Genomic DNA, 17,934 nt, shown 5'->3' on the forward strand with positions numbered 1-17,934 from the left:
TATTTTGTTACAATAAAATAAATTTATTTTTGATTCTATGTATTTCGATTATATTTGTATTAGCACGTGTCTTGAAATTAATCTGCAATAAAATATAATTTATTGATAACATAATTATTCATCGTTTTGTTCAAATTTATGGCATACTTTTAATTATATATGGTGTCTTAATTTGTAAATATAAAAATCAATGCTTACAAATATCGTAGGAATAAATTTATTGAAAATTACTACAAATGTGGTAGGGTCAGTTTAAGAAATTCTATTTTTCGCGGTTTCTGATGTGAAAAAATATACAGTACATTTGAATATCTATAAGCTAGGACATATTTCGTGGTGTACTTGTGGTCTTCGTGTTCTCATCATCGTGATAACATCCAAGCACTGGTCATCCTGTTTTGCATTATAGTTGTGTTAGATGTCAAGATAAAAAAGTCGTATTTTGTTCGCACAACAAATGTGTGTATCGAAATGTAATTAGTGTACATACCTTGTTATAATAAGCTTTTAATTAAAATGACAATGACATGGAAGCAAGTTAAAGAACATTTAGGAGTTGGTAAGAAATAAATCGCTAATTTAGCCTTTGTAAGATCTAACATCCTGGGAGGTGCCCCAATCAGATAAAATTTTAGTTTCTGTTTGCGCGCGAAATATTAATTTATAATAATTTCGCTGGTTATTTTGATTACAAGTATCTAAATATTAAATGTGAATATATTACTTAGGTTCTTTGAAAATAGTTAATTAAATGGCGGATATTACCGAAACTATAATTGTTCATGACATTATCATTTATATAATAACTACACGGTATATATATATACATGGAAAGTACATATCAATTGAATATTAAATATCTTTATTTAATACCTTTCTGTTTCTTGTATCTGTAATGGAAATCACATTAATGCTATATTTTGATTAATTGAAATATTAAAACATTATATTTAGAATAACACTTGCTAGTGCTCTTAACTGTTTATTATTAATTGTAGCCATACATAACTTTGTACATGGGACTCCTTATGCAATGCGATTGACTGTTGGAGAAATGGTACAGATATTAGCAGAATATGGAGATTGGTATTATGGACGTAGTAAATTTAAAGGGACATGTGGGATTTTCCCAAAATCTTATATACACATTTTACAACAATCAGTGAATATGGATTGTTTAATACATGAAATCACTAATGTTTTACGAGAATGGGGACACCATTGGAAGCATCTATATGTAGTTAGTATATACAAAATAATAAAATATTTAATTAGTAAAATTATATTTAATATAACATAATTTCTGTTATGTATAGATTCACTCTATGCACTTCAGAACAATGCAACAACAGATTTTAGAGTTAATAGGATATAGAAGCAAAATTCTAAGTGGCACATTGACAGTAGATGAATTAAAGGATGTGAAAAGATTAGCAACAGCTAGAATTGATACTGGTAATCAATTATTGGGCATGGATATGGTTGTACGTGATGATCAAGGGAATGTTCTTAGTCCTGAAGAAACAAGTACAATTCAATTATATTATCATCATGAAACAGCTGCAGAAAGAATAAGAAAGGCAGCTAATGATACAAAACATAAGCCTTCAAAACCACAAGCACCAGTATACTCACATATCTTTTTTATTAGTGTAAGAAACTTCGTATGTAAAATGGCAGAAGATGTAGAATTGTTATTAACTTTGTACGATGGGAGAGAAATGAAAGCTATTACTGAAAATTATGTTGTGTCATGGAGCAAGGAAGGACTTGCCAGAGACATAGATCAATTACACAATCTTCGAGTTTTATTTACAGACCTTGGTTCTCGAGATTTAACTAGAGATAAAGTTTACTTAGTTTGTTATGTAATTAGAGTAGGAGGTATGGAGGCTAAAGATGCTGATCATCGACGTTCAAGCGTAGCACAAACTAATCAAAAAGTCAAAAATACTGAAAATATGAGAAGACCATTTGGTGTAGCAGCAATGGATATTACTTTATACATTAGTGGTAAACTTGAGGGTGATTCAGATCATCATCATTTTATTCCGTTTGTACAGTAAGTATGAAATTTTGTTAGGATTTATATTCTGAATATAAACTGTTTCATAAGAAACCTCTTATGAATACAGTTAAAATAGATCGTTTTGTTGGGTTTTTTTTCGTTGCTCCAGATGTTGTGAGAAAGAAAGTTTGGATGGTACATTACGTAGAATTCTTTCCCAAAAAGAAATAAATATTCAAAAAAGTAGTAATGGCAATAGTGGCAGCTCTGCTGGTGGTCAAGGTTTATGGGCTAGCTTAAAGTTGCTTAGGGGAGATCCAAAACAAGTAAATAGAAAATTACTTGATAAATAATGAGATTTAAAAATATATTTTAATATTTATGAAGAATTTAATATTAGGTACGTGATGAAAATCCACATCTAGTACTTGGTAATGTTGCTATTGCAAGAAAAATGGGATTTCCAGAAGTTATTTTACCAGGTGATGTGAGGAATGATTTATACCTCACATTGATTAGTGGTGAATTTAATAAAGGATCAAAGTCTACAGATAAAAATGTTGAAGTTACAGTTAGTATTATTTAAAAATGAATGATATTTTCAAGTATATTATTAACTTATTTTTTAGGTTAAAGTATGCAATGAGTTTGGTGTACCAATACCAGGAGTTATGACATTAGGTGGTGGAGTTTCACCTATTGATGAATATCATAGTGTTATTTATTATCATGAAGATAAACCTAGATGGTGTGAAACATTTAAAATTGCTATTCCTATTGAAGAATTTAAACAAGCACATTTAAAATTTACATTTAAACATCGAAGTTCAAATGAAGCAAAAGATAAATCTGAAAAACCTTTTGCCTTAAGTTATGTGAAATTGATGCAGCGTAATGGAACAACATTGCAAGATATACAGCATGAGCTACTAGTTTATAAATTAGACCCAAAGAAATATGAAGAAATTGATATTTCATATTTGAAATTGCCATCTACAAGGGGTGAATTGGTAAAACTAATATTGCAAAAAATTTAACTGTTTTTACACATAAATATATTACAAAATTTAAGTACTCTTAATTATAGGTTGAATTAAATTTAGAAAAAAAACCGACATTAGGAGCGCTTACTTTAAGTAGTAAAGACAGCTTTCTGATAGCGACTAATATTTGTTCAACAAAATTAACCCAAAATGTAGATTTATTAGGTTTATTGAATTGGGCATCACACAATACAAATTTAAAAGAATCTCTGATTGCTTTAATGAAAGTTGATGGTGAAGAAGTAGTGAAGTTCCTACAGGTTAGTTAATTTTTTATATTATGTAATATATGAATACAAAGTATAAATATTACTGTACAAAAATTTGTTTTTAGGATGTTTTAGATGCTTTGTTTAACATATTAATGAGTAATTCAGATAGTGACATTTATGATGATATGGTGTTTGAATGTTTATTATATATTATTGGGCTTGTGTCTGATAGAAAATACCAACATTTTCAACCAGTAATGGATTTGTATATTTCTGAGAGTTTCTCTGCAACGCTCGCATACAAAAAATTGATTAGTGTATTACGTAAACGTATAGATAATGCAACTAATAATGATGGACAAGAACGTGATATATTACTCAAGACAATGAAAAGTCTTCAATACTGCATGAGATTTGTTGTAGAATCCCGCCTTTTATTTACTGCGTATGCTTTACTTTTCTTACATTATCTCGACTATATTCATACATTAACATATACTATAAATGTACTAAAAATGTGTTATCATATATATTATTTATTTTACAATAGGTTAAATCAAGATGAAGAGGAGTTCTCTCAAACTTTAACAGAATTATTGAGATCTATAGTTGAACTCATGAGACATGAAACAGATAGTACTTTATTAGTTCAAGGAGCATGCTTGAAATATTTACCAACTACTATACCCCATTTGCTACGTGTATATAGTGGCAAGCAGTTGAGCACAATTTTGACTGACTTATTAGTTACTTTACCAGTTGGAAGATTAACTAAACAGAAAATGATGACAGTGAATGATATTGTTCATAGCCCCCTTTTTTTAAGTGCAGAATGCAGAGCAATTCTGTTACCTAGAATTACTATTTTGGTTCGTGATTTATTGGAAGCTAAAGAAGAGGTAAGATATGTCATGTCATTAATCATTACGATTTATTAACTTTAATGTGAAAAGAGCGAATTATTATTTATTGAAGTACATATGAAATAATTTAAAAGTGCTGTTACACCTAAATGTATCATGGTGATTTCTTAAATGTAAAATTTATTTTGAGTAACGTCATTTTTGTTAAAGCTTCGTTCATATTAATATTATCGTGATCAAGCTTGAAAAGCAAATATATGTTGCACATTTGATATAGCTAAAATGTGAGCGGAGCTTTCGATTTGCATTTAAAACATTCTTACACACAATTTGTGAATAGTGTCATTATTTGTGCTTTCCGTGCAGCCTGACATCCTCCCGCCACGCATCTTTCTGTGAATTTCATCAATCTTATATTATTCTTTAAGCCAGGATGTCTTAATTTTTGTAATATATTTAATTATTTTAGACATATAATATTGTAACATAATATTCTATTGGTCTAGATAGTAAATTTAAAATTGACAAAAGAAATATAATGAAATCAAAGACATCCTCTACAAAATTTTACTACAGCATGAGAATTGAATCAAATTTCCTGTTATAGCATGTAATCATAAAACAGTATTTCCAGCTATTCTAAAGGCATTCATAAAGTGTAAGTTATTCCTTTTGTGTCTATCTTCTCATCTTATTCATGTTCAGATTGGATATTATAAGAATATATATTCTCAAAGTAAGAAATTGAATAACTCTTTGAAAAGCATTAAACAAAGTATCTTTATAGGAATTCTAGTATTTGTTGTAGTTTCTCAGCTCTTTCATAACTGTTCTATTGCTTGGGGCACTGCATTTTTCTTGCATGCAGTCTTATAATGCAATTTTCCTTAGGTGATGGACAATGTTAAGGATGTAACTATATTTTTTTATGCATAAATTGGCATTATATTCTCACTAACATAGGGCTATTTCATTTTTGTGTTTGGTTTGGTTTTGGTTATTGGCCTATAAAAGGGGCTGTCAAGTACGCCTGGAAATAGCGTGGCGAAGGTAGCCAGGCTGCTCGGCGAAAAACGACACCGACTCAACCAACATCGTGGCTACTCTGAAGAGGTAATTGTTGAAATATACATCGTGAACTCGAGCGCGTTACTTGCAAGTAAATTTTGGATTACTGGCACGATGGTTAATGATGTCATGAAAGATACAGTGATCTACTTATGATAAGTATTTTATGTTAGATTTTCAGGAATGGTGTTTATTGTTGTGCTGTTTAATTTTTTTCTTTTTTTTTGTTGTACTTAATTATTTTTACAAGAATATTTACAGATAATCTATAATAGTGATGAGGAACATGTTTTTATTTTATGTTTATGTAGGTAGAATTGTGTGTCAAGATTTTATCTGACATCCTGGAATTAACATTTAGGAAAGATATAGGAAGCACTATACAGGATGTGAAAGAAATTATGCTTACTGCTCTACGGACCATTATACAGACAGTTATATCAATGGATAGAGAAAATCCATTAGTAGGAAATTTAGTTTCAGTTATGTTAGCAATATTCAGGTAAAGATAGTAAAATTTTTATTTGAAAAATGTAAAAATATAAATTTTTTTTAAAAGAACAGGATCTGAGCGTTTGATATTAAATATATATTTCAGACAAATGACACAACATCATTACGAAATTTATATAAACCACTTTGGAACTAAATTTGATTTGCTTGATTTCCTCATGGAAATATTATTAGTATTTAAAGATTTAGTATCAAAAAGTGTATTTCCAGGAGATTGGTGTGAAATGATTATGCTTCAAAATAGTATAATTTTAAAGTCATTGCGTTATTTCTCGGGTACTATTAGGGATTATTTTTTTACTGATTTTGAACAGCAAGCTTGGTCCAATTTTTTTCATTGTGCAATTGCGTTTTTGACTCAGCCAGCCTTACAGTTGGAAACATTCACGCCATCAAAACGCAACCGTATTGTTTTGCGCTATAATGATATGCGAAGGTATGAATATAGATTGGGATATCAAATTAGTTTATTTTTCAAATGTGTAACAAGTATTAAAATATCTGCCTTTACTTCTGTAGAGAAACGGCGTTTGAAATACGATCAATGTGGTTTAATTTAGGACAGCATAAAATATTGTTTGTTCCGGGTTTAGTTGGAGCAATATTAGAAATGGCATTAATTCCAGAAACTGAATTAAGAAAAGCTACTATTCCTATATTTTTTGATATGATGCAATGTGAATTTTATAGTTCACGTATTGTTGAAGGATATGGTGATACTAAACGTGATCCGGCTCACATAAAAGCTAATTTCACAGAATATGAAAATGAAATGATTGCAAAATTAGATATATTGGTATGTTATAATGTATATATTTTTAATTTATTCATTCATTTATCATTTTTTATGTACATTCCAATAGGTTGAAGGAGGCAGAGGAGATGAACAATTTCGTTTACTTTGGATTCAAGTAATGGGTAATCTTTGTGAAAAGCATTCAACTATGCGAGAACAAGGATTACGCTTTGTTGATACAGTAGCTAAACTTATGGAACGCTTATTACAATATCGTGATATCATACATGCCGAGTCTCAGGAACATAGAATGCTGTGTATTGTAAACTTACTGGAATTTTACTCTGAAATAAATAGAAAAGAAATGTATATTAGGTATATATGCAGTTAACAGTTTCGTTAATTAAAATTCATTAAATTGTTTCTAAAAAATTAAACAAATGCTAAATGATATGTTTATTTTACAGATATGTGAATAAGCTTTGTGAGCTACATTTGGAATGTGACAATTACACTGAAGCAGCATATTCTTTGAAACTTCATAGTCAATTACTAGCTTGGAGTGATCAACCATTACCGCCACTTTTAAGATCGCATAGATATTTAGCATGTCAAACGCATCGTGAATTAAAAGAGGCATTATATAATGATATGATCGAATACTTTGATAAAGGTAAAATGTGGGAATGTGCACTTGCAGTATGTAAAGAATTAGTTACACAATACGAAGAAGAGACATTTGATTATTTACAACTTTCTGTATTATTGACGCGCATGGCAAAGTTTTACGACTCAATAGTAAAACAATTAAGGCCTGAGCCTGAATATTTTAGAGTTGCGTATTATGGACGTGGTCACCCGGCATTTTTACAAAATAAGGTATGTCATGAAATGTTTGTGTACCTTTTAATTAATTATTTGAGTATTATTAGTTATTGATAATTAATCATAGGTATTTATTTATCGTGGAAAAGAGTATGAGCGTCTCAGTGATTTTTGTTCACGAACATTAAATCAGTTACCAAATGCAGAACAAATGAACAAATTGTCTCCTCCTACTTCGGAAGTGCTAGAATCCAATCATCAATACGTCCAAATTAATAGGGTAGATCCATTAATGGATGAAAAAAGGCATCGTCTTAGTGGGAAACCTATAACAGCAGAAGCAGTTTTGAGGTAAATATGATTAAATAATATACAGTAAGTTTATAACATGAAATTTAAAGTCTGTTTTCTTTCTCACATTTAAGATATCATCGAGTGAACGACGTTCAACGTTTTCGATTTTCAAGACCAGCACCAAAGAAAGATTTAACCTCTACAACTGCAAATTCTGGTGATAAAGAAACGAATACTGTTACCAGTAACGAGTTTGCTGCATTATGGTTAGAAAGAACAGTACTCGTTACGAGTCATCCTTTGCCAGGCATTCTTAGATGCTTTCCTGTTACATCTAGTGAAACCTATTTAGTTAGTCCCCTTCGTAATGCAATTGAAACAATGGAAGCTACAAATACTACATTAAGAGATTTAATCTTAGCACACAGAGCTGATAATAATATTCCGCTAAATCCGCTTAGTATGAAACTAAATGGTATATTAGATCCAGCGGTAATGGGTGGTATAGATAATTATGAGAAAGCGTTCCTTAATTCTGAATATCGCAGTGCTCATCCAGAAGAAAGTTCCGATCTTTTGAAACTAGAGGGGTTAATCGCTGAACAAATTCCATTACTGAGTGTTGGTGTCCAATTACATAAAGTACGTGCTCCGCCTGAATTAACTCCGTTTCATCAACGTTTGGAGCAATGTTTTACATCAATGCGGAATCAAGTAGAGGCGAAATATGGGAAAAGGGTAAATTTAGATATCATTTTACAAAAAGAAATTTTTTGAAAAAATTAATTATACATGAATTGCAGACATGCGATCTACAAATTGAAAGCTTAACTCAACCTGTTATGATGAGAAGACATCAAAATTCGAGAGGCGAGAATAATCGATTATCTGAATCACATATTATGAATTCAGAGTAAGTAATGTATACACTAATTTGCGTAATTTGCTGCAAATATTGCTATTATTTGTAACTAACAATTTCACTGATTCATTACTATGTTATTAAATGGTGTTAACTTTGGTATGAGATTATAATCACATTTTTTTTTAAATACTATTTACATTAGTGAAGATTAATATGCATGTAAAACTGAAAATATCCTGAAATTTTTAACACATATTTCATATAAGAATAAGCAAAAAGATATCCTATGTAAGTTTCTCCATATTTTTTTATTGTAATGTTATGTGGTTACTTTGTAATTATCTCGTTCAGCTGTGGAACTCACTCCAGGGTATCCTCTCTTACAAGATCCCAAGTTGCAACATTCAAGTCGCTCGCCTCATTCAATTTTAACAACAGTACACCTTCATCTGGTACTCAAAACGTCAGTTTGTCAAGGTAAAGATATTAGAATGGTGATGTGTAAAAATAATTATAGCATTAATTAATTTCTGAAAGTCTTTTTTTCATCTTTCATTTTTATTATTATCTCATTTATTATTATCTCATTTATTATTATTTTATATCAACTATTTGTAGACGTAGCATCAATATGATTTATCAGCGCTATCATATATTAAATGTTCATACTAATTGTCTGTCGATAACACGATTATCATTAAATAAATGAATGATGTACCAATTATTTAGTTTGAAGGGAGAAATATAGTTAAACATTAATTAAAAAATACTTATATAATTTTATCTAATCTTCAATATTACGAATGAATATTAGAATAACATATACATATGTAATTTCAGGAATTTAGCTGTTGGGCCTGATAAACACAGTATCCTATTATCCTTCCTTCGCGCATAGCAGTTTCTGTATATGTACATGTGTATATATATGTACAAATTTTTATTTATATCCTACTTATTTTTTTATATATTTATATATATATATTTTGCCTATTGCCTAATATATGTTAATCAGCTTATTATTCTAAAATTATTTTGATTATTTTAGTATTATTTAGTTAAATTAATTATAATTTTATAAAAACGCTTTTAGAAATTAAGTATAAAACATTTAAGAAATACCACATATGTACATATATATTTAAAAAATTATATTTGTACATATTACTTCTTCTTTCTCTTTTACTATTTATTATTTATTTGCATGATATTTTTTGTATTTTTTGTTGTATTACCATGTATGTCCTTGAGTAAAACAACTTCTATAACACAACCGATTATCATGCTAAATAGGTAAATAATGTGTTATTACAGTAGAATTATATTAATACATATCTTTGAGATATATATATTCATAAAATTAAATTTGTAATAAAAATTACTATTGTGCAGGAATTGTTCAATACGTTCACACATATTATCAACTGCATCTCTACAAAAGGCATTAGGAAGTCCAAGTCCAGGGACAAATAAAAAGAAAGATTCAAAACGAAGAAGTTCACGCAAGAGTGATTCAGTTGCATCAACAAAAAGTGATCAGCCGACGAGTCAGTGGTATACTACAGCAGATGTACCACAAATTGCGTCGTCCCCTGTCACTCCATTAATGTCCAGTTTTCCTACTACTCCAATATTCGAACTTCGTCAAGAGGTAATATTTCAGTATAATGGTAGTTGGTAATATCAGATCATAATAATAATGATGACGATGATGATTACGATGATAATAATAGTAACAGTAATATAATTCTTGTTTAGCTAACACCTAAACGCCCTTTGAGGTCGGAAGTAGAAAAGGAAAGAAGAATAAGTAATCGTTTATCTGGTCAATCTCAACATTATTTAAGGAACATAAACAATGGAATGGATTCAAGTAGTTTAGGGAAGGGAAATAGAGATAGTATTGGTACTACAGACAGTACAGCGTCTGAAGACGACCCGCCACCACCTTTACCTATGAAAACACGCGAGGCTGATTATTGTAATCTTCCAGAAGAATTGCCTGTTCAGCATTGTGGAACAGGTAGTCTAAATAACTTTAATCGATCTTTAGGACAATGGTCAAAAAACAAACTTCCAACTCCTACAGACGATCTTGACATTCAAACAAAGCCACCCACTCCACCTCCGAAGCCAAAAAGGCCGCCTTATAGCTTAAACAAACTTATTCTTTCTTCAGATATAGATAATTTTAGTCAAGACCCGTCCGTAACTTGATTCAAATTATTTGATGATCATGTGTCTTGCCAGTATACTGAAAATTACATATAATGTTTATACATATAGGCTCTAGTTACAGTAGGAAATTAAAAAGTTACCATTTACATTTTATTATGTACCTTTTCTTTTTGTAAAGTAAAAAACTATCTATCACTGTTAAAGATAACAGAATAGTAGTAGTTCAACATATTTTCAGTAACATGACAAAAGTATTGAGAATTAGATTTAATTTTATATTTTTACCTTTATTCCATCCAATCGAGAAATTTTTGAATAAATTGAATATATTGCTATTAAATATGATAAAGGTATAACAATTTAAAAAAAAAATTACAATTTATAATTTTATACTTATGAATGGAAAAACATCTTTATATATGCATATATATTATAAATTCTTCACTTTATATTTTATAAATACATTTATAGAAATATAAGTTTGGAATATACCCGTATTCACAAATGTTAATTAACATATTGAGCATATTTACTAATGCCATTGATATCAAAGTCTTTCATTTATAGAAGACTTTATACTCATTACAAGACATATATATATATATATATATATATATATATATTTTGGGGGCCTTTGTAGGAATGTTATATTATTACTTTGTAGGTAACAGTATGATTAATACAAAATCATTTGCACTCACACGAAATCGAATATAATACCCCGTTTCACGTGTTCGTTATTCACTACTTCTACGGCACAACAACACAACGATCTTCACACGACAACGATAAATTCAACTCTGATTCTCTCAACTCTCGTTACGTTTTTCATGCTCACTTTTTCCCTTAACATCCCTTGGTAATGCTCACAACACTCCTTGACAACGTTAACATATCTTGACAACGCTAATAAACAATTATCCCTCACGCCACGTCCTTCCCTGATGTCACACTATCTCACAACTCGGCTGGCAATCATACTGTTACCTACAAACTAATAATATAACATTCCTACAAATATATATATATATATATATATATATATAAGTTATGCATAATATGTTTATTAAGAAGCAGATATTAGAATTTTTACTGCATATTTTTATAGATTTTTATAATACGTGTTTACTGGATTTTCGCTGTAATAACATTTTTGAACAAATTATACTGTTATTGTTGCTAATCTTTTTTAACATAGGTAAAATTTAGAAAGCTGTTTTTAAATCTAAGATAATTTTTTAATATCTGTTTTCTTTGAAAGCTCGATTTTATATATACACCATAGTATTATTAATACCTTAACTATTACGTAAGCATTACCAATTTATTGTGATGTACTAATATAAATTAAAAGTTTGTTTTTACGGATCAGTTGACAAGATGATGTTTAAAATGTTAAATTATTTAAAACAATGAAGACTTAATTTTATATAATCCTGAAATAAAAAAATAAGTCACTTTGTATGCAGTACACGATCAGTATACTATAGAGTTTATAGCATGTTTATTTACTCCATTTTTATATATCATGACAGAATATTTTATAATGAAACAAATTTTTATGTATTTTTACACAATTATACAAATTTGTTATAAAGCACTACATCATTCGACAGGATTATTGTGTTTTTGTTTTTGACATGCAAACGTATAACAAATTTGTAAGAAAAAGCAAACGTATCTTCGATTATGAAATATTATACAATTTTTTAAATTGCAATTATTATGTGAGTCTCATACCAAAGAGATTAGTGCTTTATTTATTTTGTTAATAGGTTGTATGTGTCATTTAAGAAATGTTATATCACGCATTATTCACATAAAACAAAAGCAAATAAATTCGTTCTTTTCATATTAATGGTAAACAAGAAATTACTACAATTATATATTTATACAATTATACATTTGGCTATAATTAACTTTTTAATAATCACGTAAGAGAAAGTTAATTTATTATAATTCGTATTTATTGTGCCATTTACTCTCCTTGGTGTTCACATTGATTAACTTAAATTTAATTTAGAACAATGTAATAACGTATATTGTCAAAATTAAAATTTATTTACTGTTAGATGTAATAAAATCCTTTATTTATCATTTATTGACAATTCTGGTTTCTCTTAAAGATAAAAGAATTTAAGAAATTATTTTATGATAATATTACAATATTCTTCATATGTTTCCTTATGATAGTCGGCAGTTATCGTTAGATACTGCAGGAATTTTATTTCTCTTGACATTAGAAGTTTGTTGTCTTGTGCTTGGAGGCTTTCATGAAAACGGGAAAGTTTTAATAATTTTAATAATTCAAGTAGATATTATGATACAAATGTTTCAAAAAAACTGCTCACCGATGATGCCTGACTTCTTTGCAAATTTTCATTTGATATTCTAGACCTACTTTCCATCCATGACCATTCCTTTCTGTCCTAAAAATAGAAATCGTTATTTAACTTTTATTCAATCTCTTTTTATTTTAAATCGTACCAGTGTCTCCTGAGAGGTTTTGACATGATCTAAATTTGGATACAACATGTGGTCAATATCAGAAAGTGGTGGAGCAGTGGGATGCTACAAAAAATTTTTTATTACTTTTTTATTTAGACATAAATAAATGATACAAAGAGTACTCTTTCATTTGTCATCATTACTTATCTGTTGTAGATATACATTAATAGGAATATTTGTTTTCTTTTTTAAATTAATAAAAATAAAAATGTTATGTTAATAAAGTGAAGAAACAAGTTTAATACATATATTAACTAGAATAAATTATGGATTTATACATACTTCCATTTTTTCAGTGTCTGTAGGCTGAACTGGACAGCAATTAGTGTAGTGATTATATTTGTAAGGTTCTTCACATTTAAAACCCGAAGCAGGACAGGTTTGCATAGGATGCCTCTGATTACATTTGCTATAGTTTTTTTTATTTTGTCTTCTTACCCGTTTTCCTTTCCCATTTGAATTATTAGTCTCTTTATCAGAATGTGTAACATTCTTAGCAGATACATTATCATTCTTAATATTATTGCCATCTATCTGTTTTCTATTTTGGTTTGTATCCTGTTTCTTCTTTTGCATGGCAGATTTATGTTCATTAAAAATGGATATAAATTCTGATAAATTAAGATTTTTTACATTAAACAGCTTTTGCCTCATTTGTTTATCATCAAATTCAATAATTAATTTGTCTCTAATTATGCTGTCTGTCATATTTCCAAAATTACAAGTTGTTGCTTTATTCTAGAAATTAACAGATACATAGAAAAATGCATTAAAAAATATATATAGTTTTTCAAAATTAACTTACTTTCAAATAAACAATATAATTTTCAATAGAGACATCGGAGTTTTTACGTGACTTAAAAAAGTTATATCTTTCTATAACTTCATTTTTAGGGGGAAGAAAGTATTTATCAAGTTTTGCTAATAATATATTCATGTCATCTCTCTCTTTCAAATGGTTTGAAACAATTTTTTCTATAACATCTTGACCAATCTTTCCTATGTAAGTCCTTAATAGATAAGCTTGATAATCCCGTTCTTTGTTTATAGAATTACTTGCTTTCATAAATATCATGAAATCTTTTCTCCATTTTTGCCAATTTAGAACCATATCTCCATTATCAGATAAGGGCTCTGGAGGTCGTACATATATATCCATGTTGATAGTAATTTATTATCTACAATATTAACACAAAAATGAAAAAATTTCATTTTAAGTATGACATTACTATATAAACAGTGTTAACGTTGGAACTAACACACCAGTAAAAGTGACTGATTTTACAATTTTATTTTAAAATTTCTACTTTTTGGTACCTTTTTGCAATGATATAATGACTTTTATAGTGACAATTAAAGGAATAATATAATGAATTTTATTTTATTTTTTTATTTATTTAAAATCAAAATAATTTTGTATCATGGCTATTTATACCAATACCAGTCATTTTGACTGGTACTTGTCAAAGTGTAAAAGTGTCCTACAATCTGTTTACCGAACCCGAATTTTCCAGCTTCCCCGTTTTGCACAACTTCCCACACGTTTTTAGTATTTTTACTGTGTATCATTCAGTATGATGGTGTCAATTATCAGGAAAATTCCGGAGCGATCATGATTTAAGTTATTTTATTTGACATATTATATTGTAAAATTATGAATGCCTTTTTAGAAAAGATTTGAAATTATTAATTTACTTAACATTTATTTTATATATGTAATGTTTGCTATATTGTATATATTTTTATAATTATGTAACATATAATTTATTATTATACAATAAAAAATTAGTTTTTTCTACATATATTATAATTTATAATGATCAAAGACATATAATTACGTACCTGATTATCAAAAATGTTGCGCAGTGTCACATGAACACAATCTTTCACTTTTATAGCTTAACAATATGATTTCGTCATATCGATGACTTTTTTTGAAGGGTATCCCCCTACCTATTTAAGTGTGCCTACTTTACGACTTGAAAAAAGAAACGATTGATCATGTGTGTCAACATTGTAAAAAGCTTTAAGTTGACTTATTAATTTTAATGTTGGTAACAAGTTTAAATCAAATTACTATAAACTTTAAATAGCTTTAAAATATAATGAGAATAAAATAATATATTATTAAACATAGTTTTCTTAGTGATTTTCATTTTTCTGTGAATATCAATTAATATCGAAGATAATTATTTACTAGGTCAAGCTTATGTTTCATCTTATTTAATTTATGTTTTAGGTTAAGTTAGCAGTAGAAGAATCTTAAAAAGTATTTGGATTTGGAGTTACAATTTTGAATAGAAAAGTTAATATAAGATGGATGAGGTACATGACTTGGAAGATTGGAGAATTTCCTTATCCTCACGAAACAATGTGATATATAATGGTACTCCGTATGTTCCTATGCTAGTGGAGAACATTCTTATACATATTTCTTTCGAAGATTACGAGACAAATGGGATTAAAACAATACAAACAGTAGGAAAACTTATTCCAAAAACTGAAACGGTTGCTACACTTTTATCTGTGACACCTGGAAATAATTCTGCATTTTCTGTTAGCCTCAAAATTTTAAAAGTTAGAGATATATACATTAAAGATTCAAATGATATATATTGTCCAATATGGGTAAGATTTTTACTTTTAAGGATTATTTATCTCTTGCTTGTTTTTGTAATGTAATTATGACACGGAAAATTTCTTTTCAGAAAAAATGCAGTATATTTAAAATATATGGAACTTTAAAGAAGGAAGGATTAGAAAATGTTTTAGAGGCTTCTCATTTGGTTCCAGTACAAGATGTTGTGGGTACGTGGAATCTAATGGCATCATTAAGCATAATTGCACGTTCAGAATATCGCCAGTAAGAATACTTGTCTATAAGAAATGAGAATGAATAATTACTAATGCTTATCTTATTACTAATGTTACTAATGTTTAGCTACTACCGTACCAAAGGACAAAGTAATATGTTACAATTACAATGGGATAAAATGAAAAAGGAAAACAAACGAGTTACAAAGAAAGACATAAACATTTGATAAAATATATTATTTCAAAATCAGTTGTGAACATACATAAATATATACTTGTAATAAAAAGTATATTATATTTTCTTATGTATTAAAGTATGTATAAAATTGTTAATAAATTGTTATGAACAGATACTTTGATTAATGTGCATTTAGTGTTTAATATTTACTTAATATTTTTAATGCATAATAAGTATAAAAGCATTCTTCAATTCAATTATATGAAAGAGTATTACCATTCTAATGTCTATGTGCATAAAATTTCTTATTACATTTTGAAGGAATATGCCCTATATGTTTGCAAATAGAGCAAACATTATCTTTTGCTGGACAAAGTGACCTAGATGCAACATGGCTTAAATCACAAAAGCGACATTGTGCAATTTGAACAAGATGGCATTTCCACTTAAAATGATTTAATTTCTGGCATTTTGTGCAAATTTCATTATAAGCTGGGCACTTCTTACGCATATGATCACCTCCACAATAATTGCAATTGTAAATGAAAATCGTTGGACATCGTCTTGGGAAATGATTCCATTTGTTACATTTTACACATTGTTTTCCCAATGCTGGACATTTCTCAGAAGAATGATTACCACCACAACATAAACAACTGATGATATCAGTGTACAATTTCCAAATAAATGCAATTTCCTTTAATGTTAACTTGTTGAAATCAGAAGAAAATATAAATGTTGGAATTAATTGTTTAGCAACATTTGTAAATTGATGTTCATTAATTTCTGTTAAAATTTTCTTTTTTATTAATTCTTCTTCATTTTTCATATTTTTTTCTTTGATTATCAACTAGGAAAGAGAATCATAAAGTGCTTAAAAACTTACTATACGTATGTATGCAACTTAGAACAATTTTTGTTGTAAATTTTTAAATGTCTTTACCTGTAAGTCATCTATATATTTATAGACATTTTCTAAAGGTATTTTCTTTCTTCCTGAAAATATGTAATATTCTTCAAATTTTTCTATTAATATATCTACATTTTCTTTGTCATTTGGAAAATTGAATACAAATGTATTATGAATATCTTGTCCAACTGGACCCATTAAATTTAATAATAGGTTTCCCCATTGTTGTTTGTCAGAATTGTTTTTATTCTGCGCTCTTTTAAATGCAAGAAAATTATTTTTCCAAGTGTTCCAATTTTTGAAGAATTCCTCTTCTGTCATAAATGGCGCAGGTAGCTTAACGTAAGGTACCTTTGTAGTTCTTTCCTCCGAAACATTTTTATTATGTGAATTGCCTAAAAGTAAATGTATTATATAAAGAAATTACATATTTACACATAGAAAATAGTTACCCATTATTGCAACGACTATATTTAAAATTCTTTACAACTTTTAACCTCTACAATCATACTGTCACTGGCTTGATCTCTTAGATTAGATTAGACCAATTCCGTTGGTGCGATTTTTTAATTGGCAAATAAGCGAGGAATCCCCTACAGCAATTCATTTCGTTAAAAACTGTCGTACATGAATAAATGTAATTTATACAAACCGTATGAAAACAATTAAATGTATATACTTCTTGGCAAACTATTATAACTATTATCATTAAAAATAAGTTATCTGTAAGAATGGATTAGATATTTCCAGGCTGTGATGCAGTATTAATCTTATAGAAGTAAAAAAATTACGTTCGCTTTTCAAACAAAACTGAATGCATTTGAGTGTAAATTTAAACATTTGATAATTCCCACATGATTTGATCATGAAGAATGAGCTAGCATAGTTGATGAATTGGTTTTTAGACACCGACTGTCAG

The 17,934-nt window shown here is 28.5% G+C and overlaps 4 protein-coding genes across 17 annotated transcripts; 2 read left to right on the forward strand and 2 right to left on the reverse strand.

Moving 5' to 3' along the window:
• The first annotated feature begins 345 nt into the window (after positions 1–345).
• Positions 346–12,463, forward strand: LOC100647000 (dedicator of cytokinesis protein 1). 7 transcript variants are annotated; one of them, XR_007226495.1, is made up of 21 exons: positions 346–559; positions 999–1,240; positions 1,317–2,062; positions 2,178–2,334; positions 2,409–2,579; positions 2,638–3,018; positions 3,096–3,311; positions 3,386–3,708; positions 3,814–4,162; positions 5,141–5,239; positions 5,506–5,696; positions 5,793–6,143; positions 6,227–6,503; positions 6,571–6,818; positions 6,911–7,322; positions 7,396–7,619; positions 7,694–8,300; positions 8,366–8,475; positions 8,779–8,904; positions 9,268–9,720; positions 9,820–9,945. XR_007226495.1 is itself a non-coding variant. In XM_020867102.2 (21 exons), the coding sequence occupies exons 1-21, from the start codon at positions 517–519 to the stop codon at positions 10,642–10,644; spliced, it is 5,991 nt and encodes a 1,996-aa protein (XP_020722761.1). In that variant the 5' UTR covers positions 347–516; the 3' UTR covers positions 10,645–12,463. The 7 variants fall into 7 exon arrangements, 5 of the variants coding, with proteins under 5 accessions (XP_020722761.1, XP_048268468.1, XP_048268467.1 ...); XR_007226496.1 differs by having other exon boundaries at positions 8,797–8,904; XM_020867102.2 differs by lacking the exon at positions 9,268–9,720 and adding an exon at positions 10,186–12,463 and having other exon boundaries at positions 347–559; positions 9,820–10,078.
• A 210-nt stretch (positions 12,464–12,673) lies between these two features.
• Positions 12,674–15,101, reverse strand: LOC100647239. 6 transcript variants are annotated; one of them, XM_048412526.1, is made up of 7 exons: positions 14,956–15,091; positions 14,615–14,775; positions 13,919–14,291; positions 13,396–13,851; positions 13,093–13,176; positions 12,957–13,034; positions 12,674–12,873 (listed from the first exon to the last, which is right to left on the reverse strand). In XM_048412526.1, exons 3-7 carry the CDS (start codon positions 14,270–14,272, stop codon positions 12,790–12,792), a joined length of 1,056 nt encoding a protein of 351 aa, XP_048268483.1. In that variant the 5' UTR covers positions 14,273–14,291; positions 14,615–14,775; positions 14,956–15,091; the 3' UTR covers positions 12,674–12,789. The 6 variants fall into 6 exon arrangements, with proteins under 6 accessions (XP_048268483.1, XP_048268481.1, XP_048268482.1 ...); XM_048412524.1 differs by having other exon boundaries at positions 14,610–14,775; XM_048412525.1 differs by having other exon boundaries at positions 14,599–14,775.
• A 44-nt stretch (positions 15,102–15,145) lies between these two features.
• LOC100647357 lies at positions 15,146–16,296 on the forward strand. 2 transcript variants are annotated; one of them, XM_048412530.1, is made up of 4 exons: positions 15,146–15,163; positions 15,353–15,741; positions 15,822–15,921; positions 16,055–16,160. In XM_048412530.1, the coding sequence occupies exons 2-4, from the start codon at positions 15,430–15,432 to the stop codon at positions 16,108–16,110; spliced, it is 468 nt and encodes a 155-aa protein (XP_048268487.1). In that variant the 5' UTR covers positions 15,146–15,163; positions 15,353–15,429; the 3' UTR covers positions 16,111–16,160. The 2 variants fall into 2 exon arrangements, with proteins under 2 accessions (XP_048268487.1, XP_012172524.2); XM_012317134.3 differs by having other exon boundaries at positions 15,147–15,163; positions 15,822–15,976; positions 16,055–16,296.
• LOC105666564 lies at positions 16,145–17,920 on the reverse strand. 2 transcript variants are annotated; one of them, XM_048412529.1, is made up of 4 exons: positions 17,807–17,920; positions 17,468–17,608; positions 17,049–17,410; positions 16,145–16,955 (listed from the first exon to the last, which is right to left on the reverse strand). In XM_048412529.1, exons 2-4 carry the CDS (start codon positions 17,469–17,471, stop codon positions 16,386–16,388), a joined length of 936 nt encoding a protein of 311 aa, XP_048268486.1. In that variant the 5' UTR covers positions 17,472–17,608; positions 17,807–17,920; the 3' UTR covers positions 16,145–16,385. The 2 variants fall into 2 exon arrangements, with proteins under 2 accessions (XP_048268486.1, XP_048268485.1); XM_048412528.1 differs by having other exon boundaries at positions 17,668–17,895.
• Positions 17,921–17,934: the final 14 nt, after the last annotated feature.

The sequence above is a fragment of the Bombus terrestris genome, chromosome 15 (genome assembly GCF_910591885.1).
Source record: "Bombus terrestris chromosome 15, iyBomTerr1.2, whole genome shotgun sequence".
Taxonomy (NCBI): Eukaryota; Metazoa; Arthropoda; class Insecta; order Hymenoptera; family Apidae; genus Bombus; species Bombus terrestris.

What these genes read in the sequence shown, in the direction of transcription:
- LOC105666564 (XM_048412529.1), bottom strand. An exon ending in AATATATAGATGACTTACAG is followed by an intron (nt 16,956 to 17,048) that starts GTAAAGACATTT and finishes TCTCTTTCCTAG; the next exon opens with TTGATAATCAAAGAAAAAAA.
- LOC100647239 (XM_048412523.1), bottom strand. Translation starts at nt 14,272, where the DNA reads ATGGATATATATGTACGACCTCCAGAGCCCTTATCTGATAATGGAGAT. An exon ending in AAACCTCTCAGGAGACACTG is followed by an intron (nt 13,035 to 13,092) that starts GTACGATTTAAA and finishes TTCTATTTTTAG; the next exon opens with GACAGAAAGGAATGGTCATG. An exon ending in AAAGAAGTCAGGCATCATCG is followed by an intron (nt 12,874 to 12,956) that starts GTGAGCAGTTTT and finishes TTTTCATGAAAG; the next exon opens with CCTCCAAGCACAAGACAACA.
- LOC100647357 (XM_012317134.3), top strand. Translation starts at nt 15,430, where the DNA reads ATGGATGAGGTACATGACTTGGAAGATTGGAGAATTTCCTTATCCTCA. An exon ending in ATATATATTGTCCAATATGG is followed by an intron (nt 15,742 to 15,821) that starts GTAAGATTTTTA and finishes ATTTCTTTTCAG; the next exon opens with AAAAAATGCAGTATATTTAA. An exon ending in GCACGTTCAGAATATCGCCA is followed by an intron (nt 15,977 to 16,054) that starts GTAAGAATACTT and finishes ACTAATGTTTAG; the next exon opens with CTACTACCGTACCAAAGGAC.
- LOC100647000 (XM_020867102.2), top strand. Translation starts at nt 517, where the DNA reads ATGACAATGACATGGAAGCAAGTTAAAGAACATTTAGGAGTTG. An exon ending in TAAAGAACATTTAGGAGTTG is followed by an intron (nt 560 to 998) that starts GTAAGAAATAAA and finishes TATTAATTGTAG; the next exon opens with CCATACATAACTTTGTACAT. An exon ending in ACAGCAGAAGCAGTTTTGAG is followed by an intron (nt 7,620 to 7,693) that starts GTAAATATGATT and finishes CTCACATTTAAG; the next exon opens with ATATCATCGAGTGAACGACG.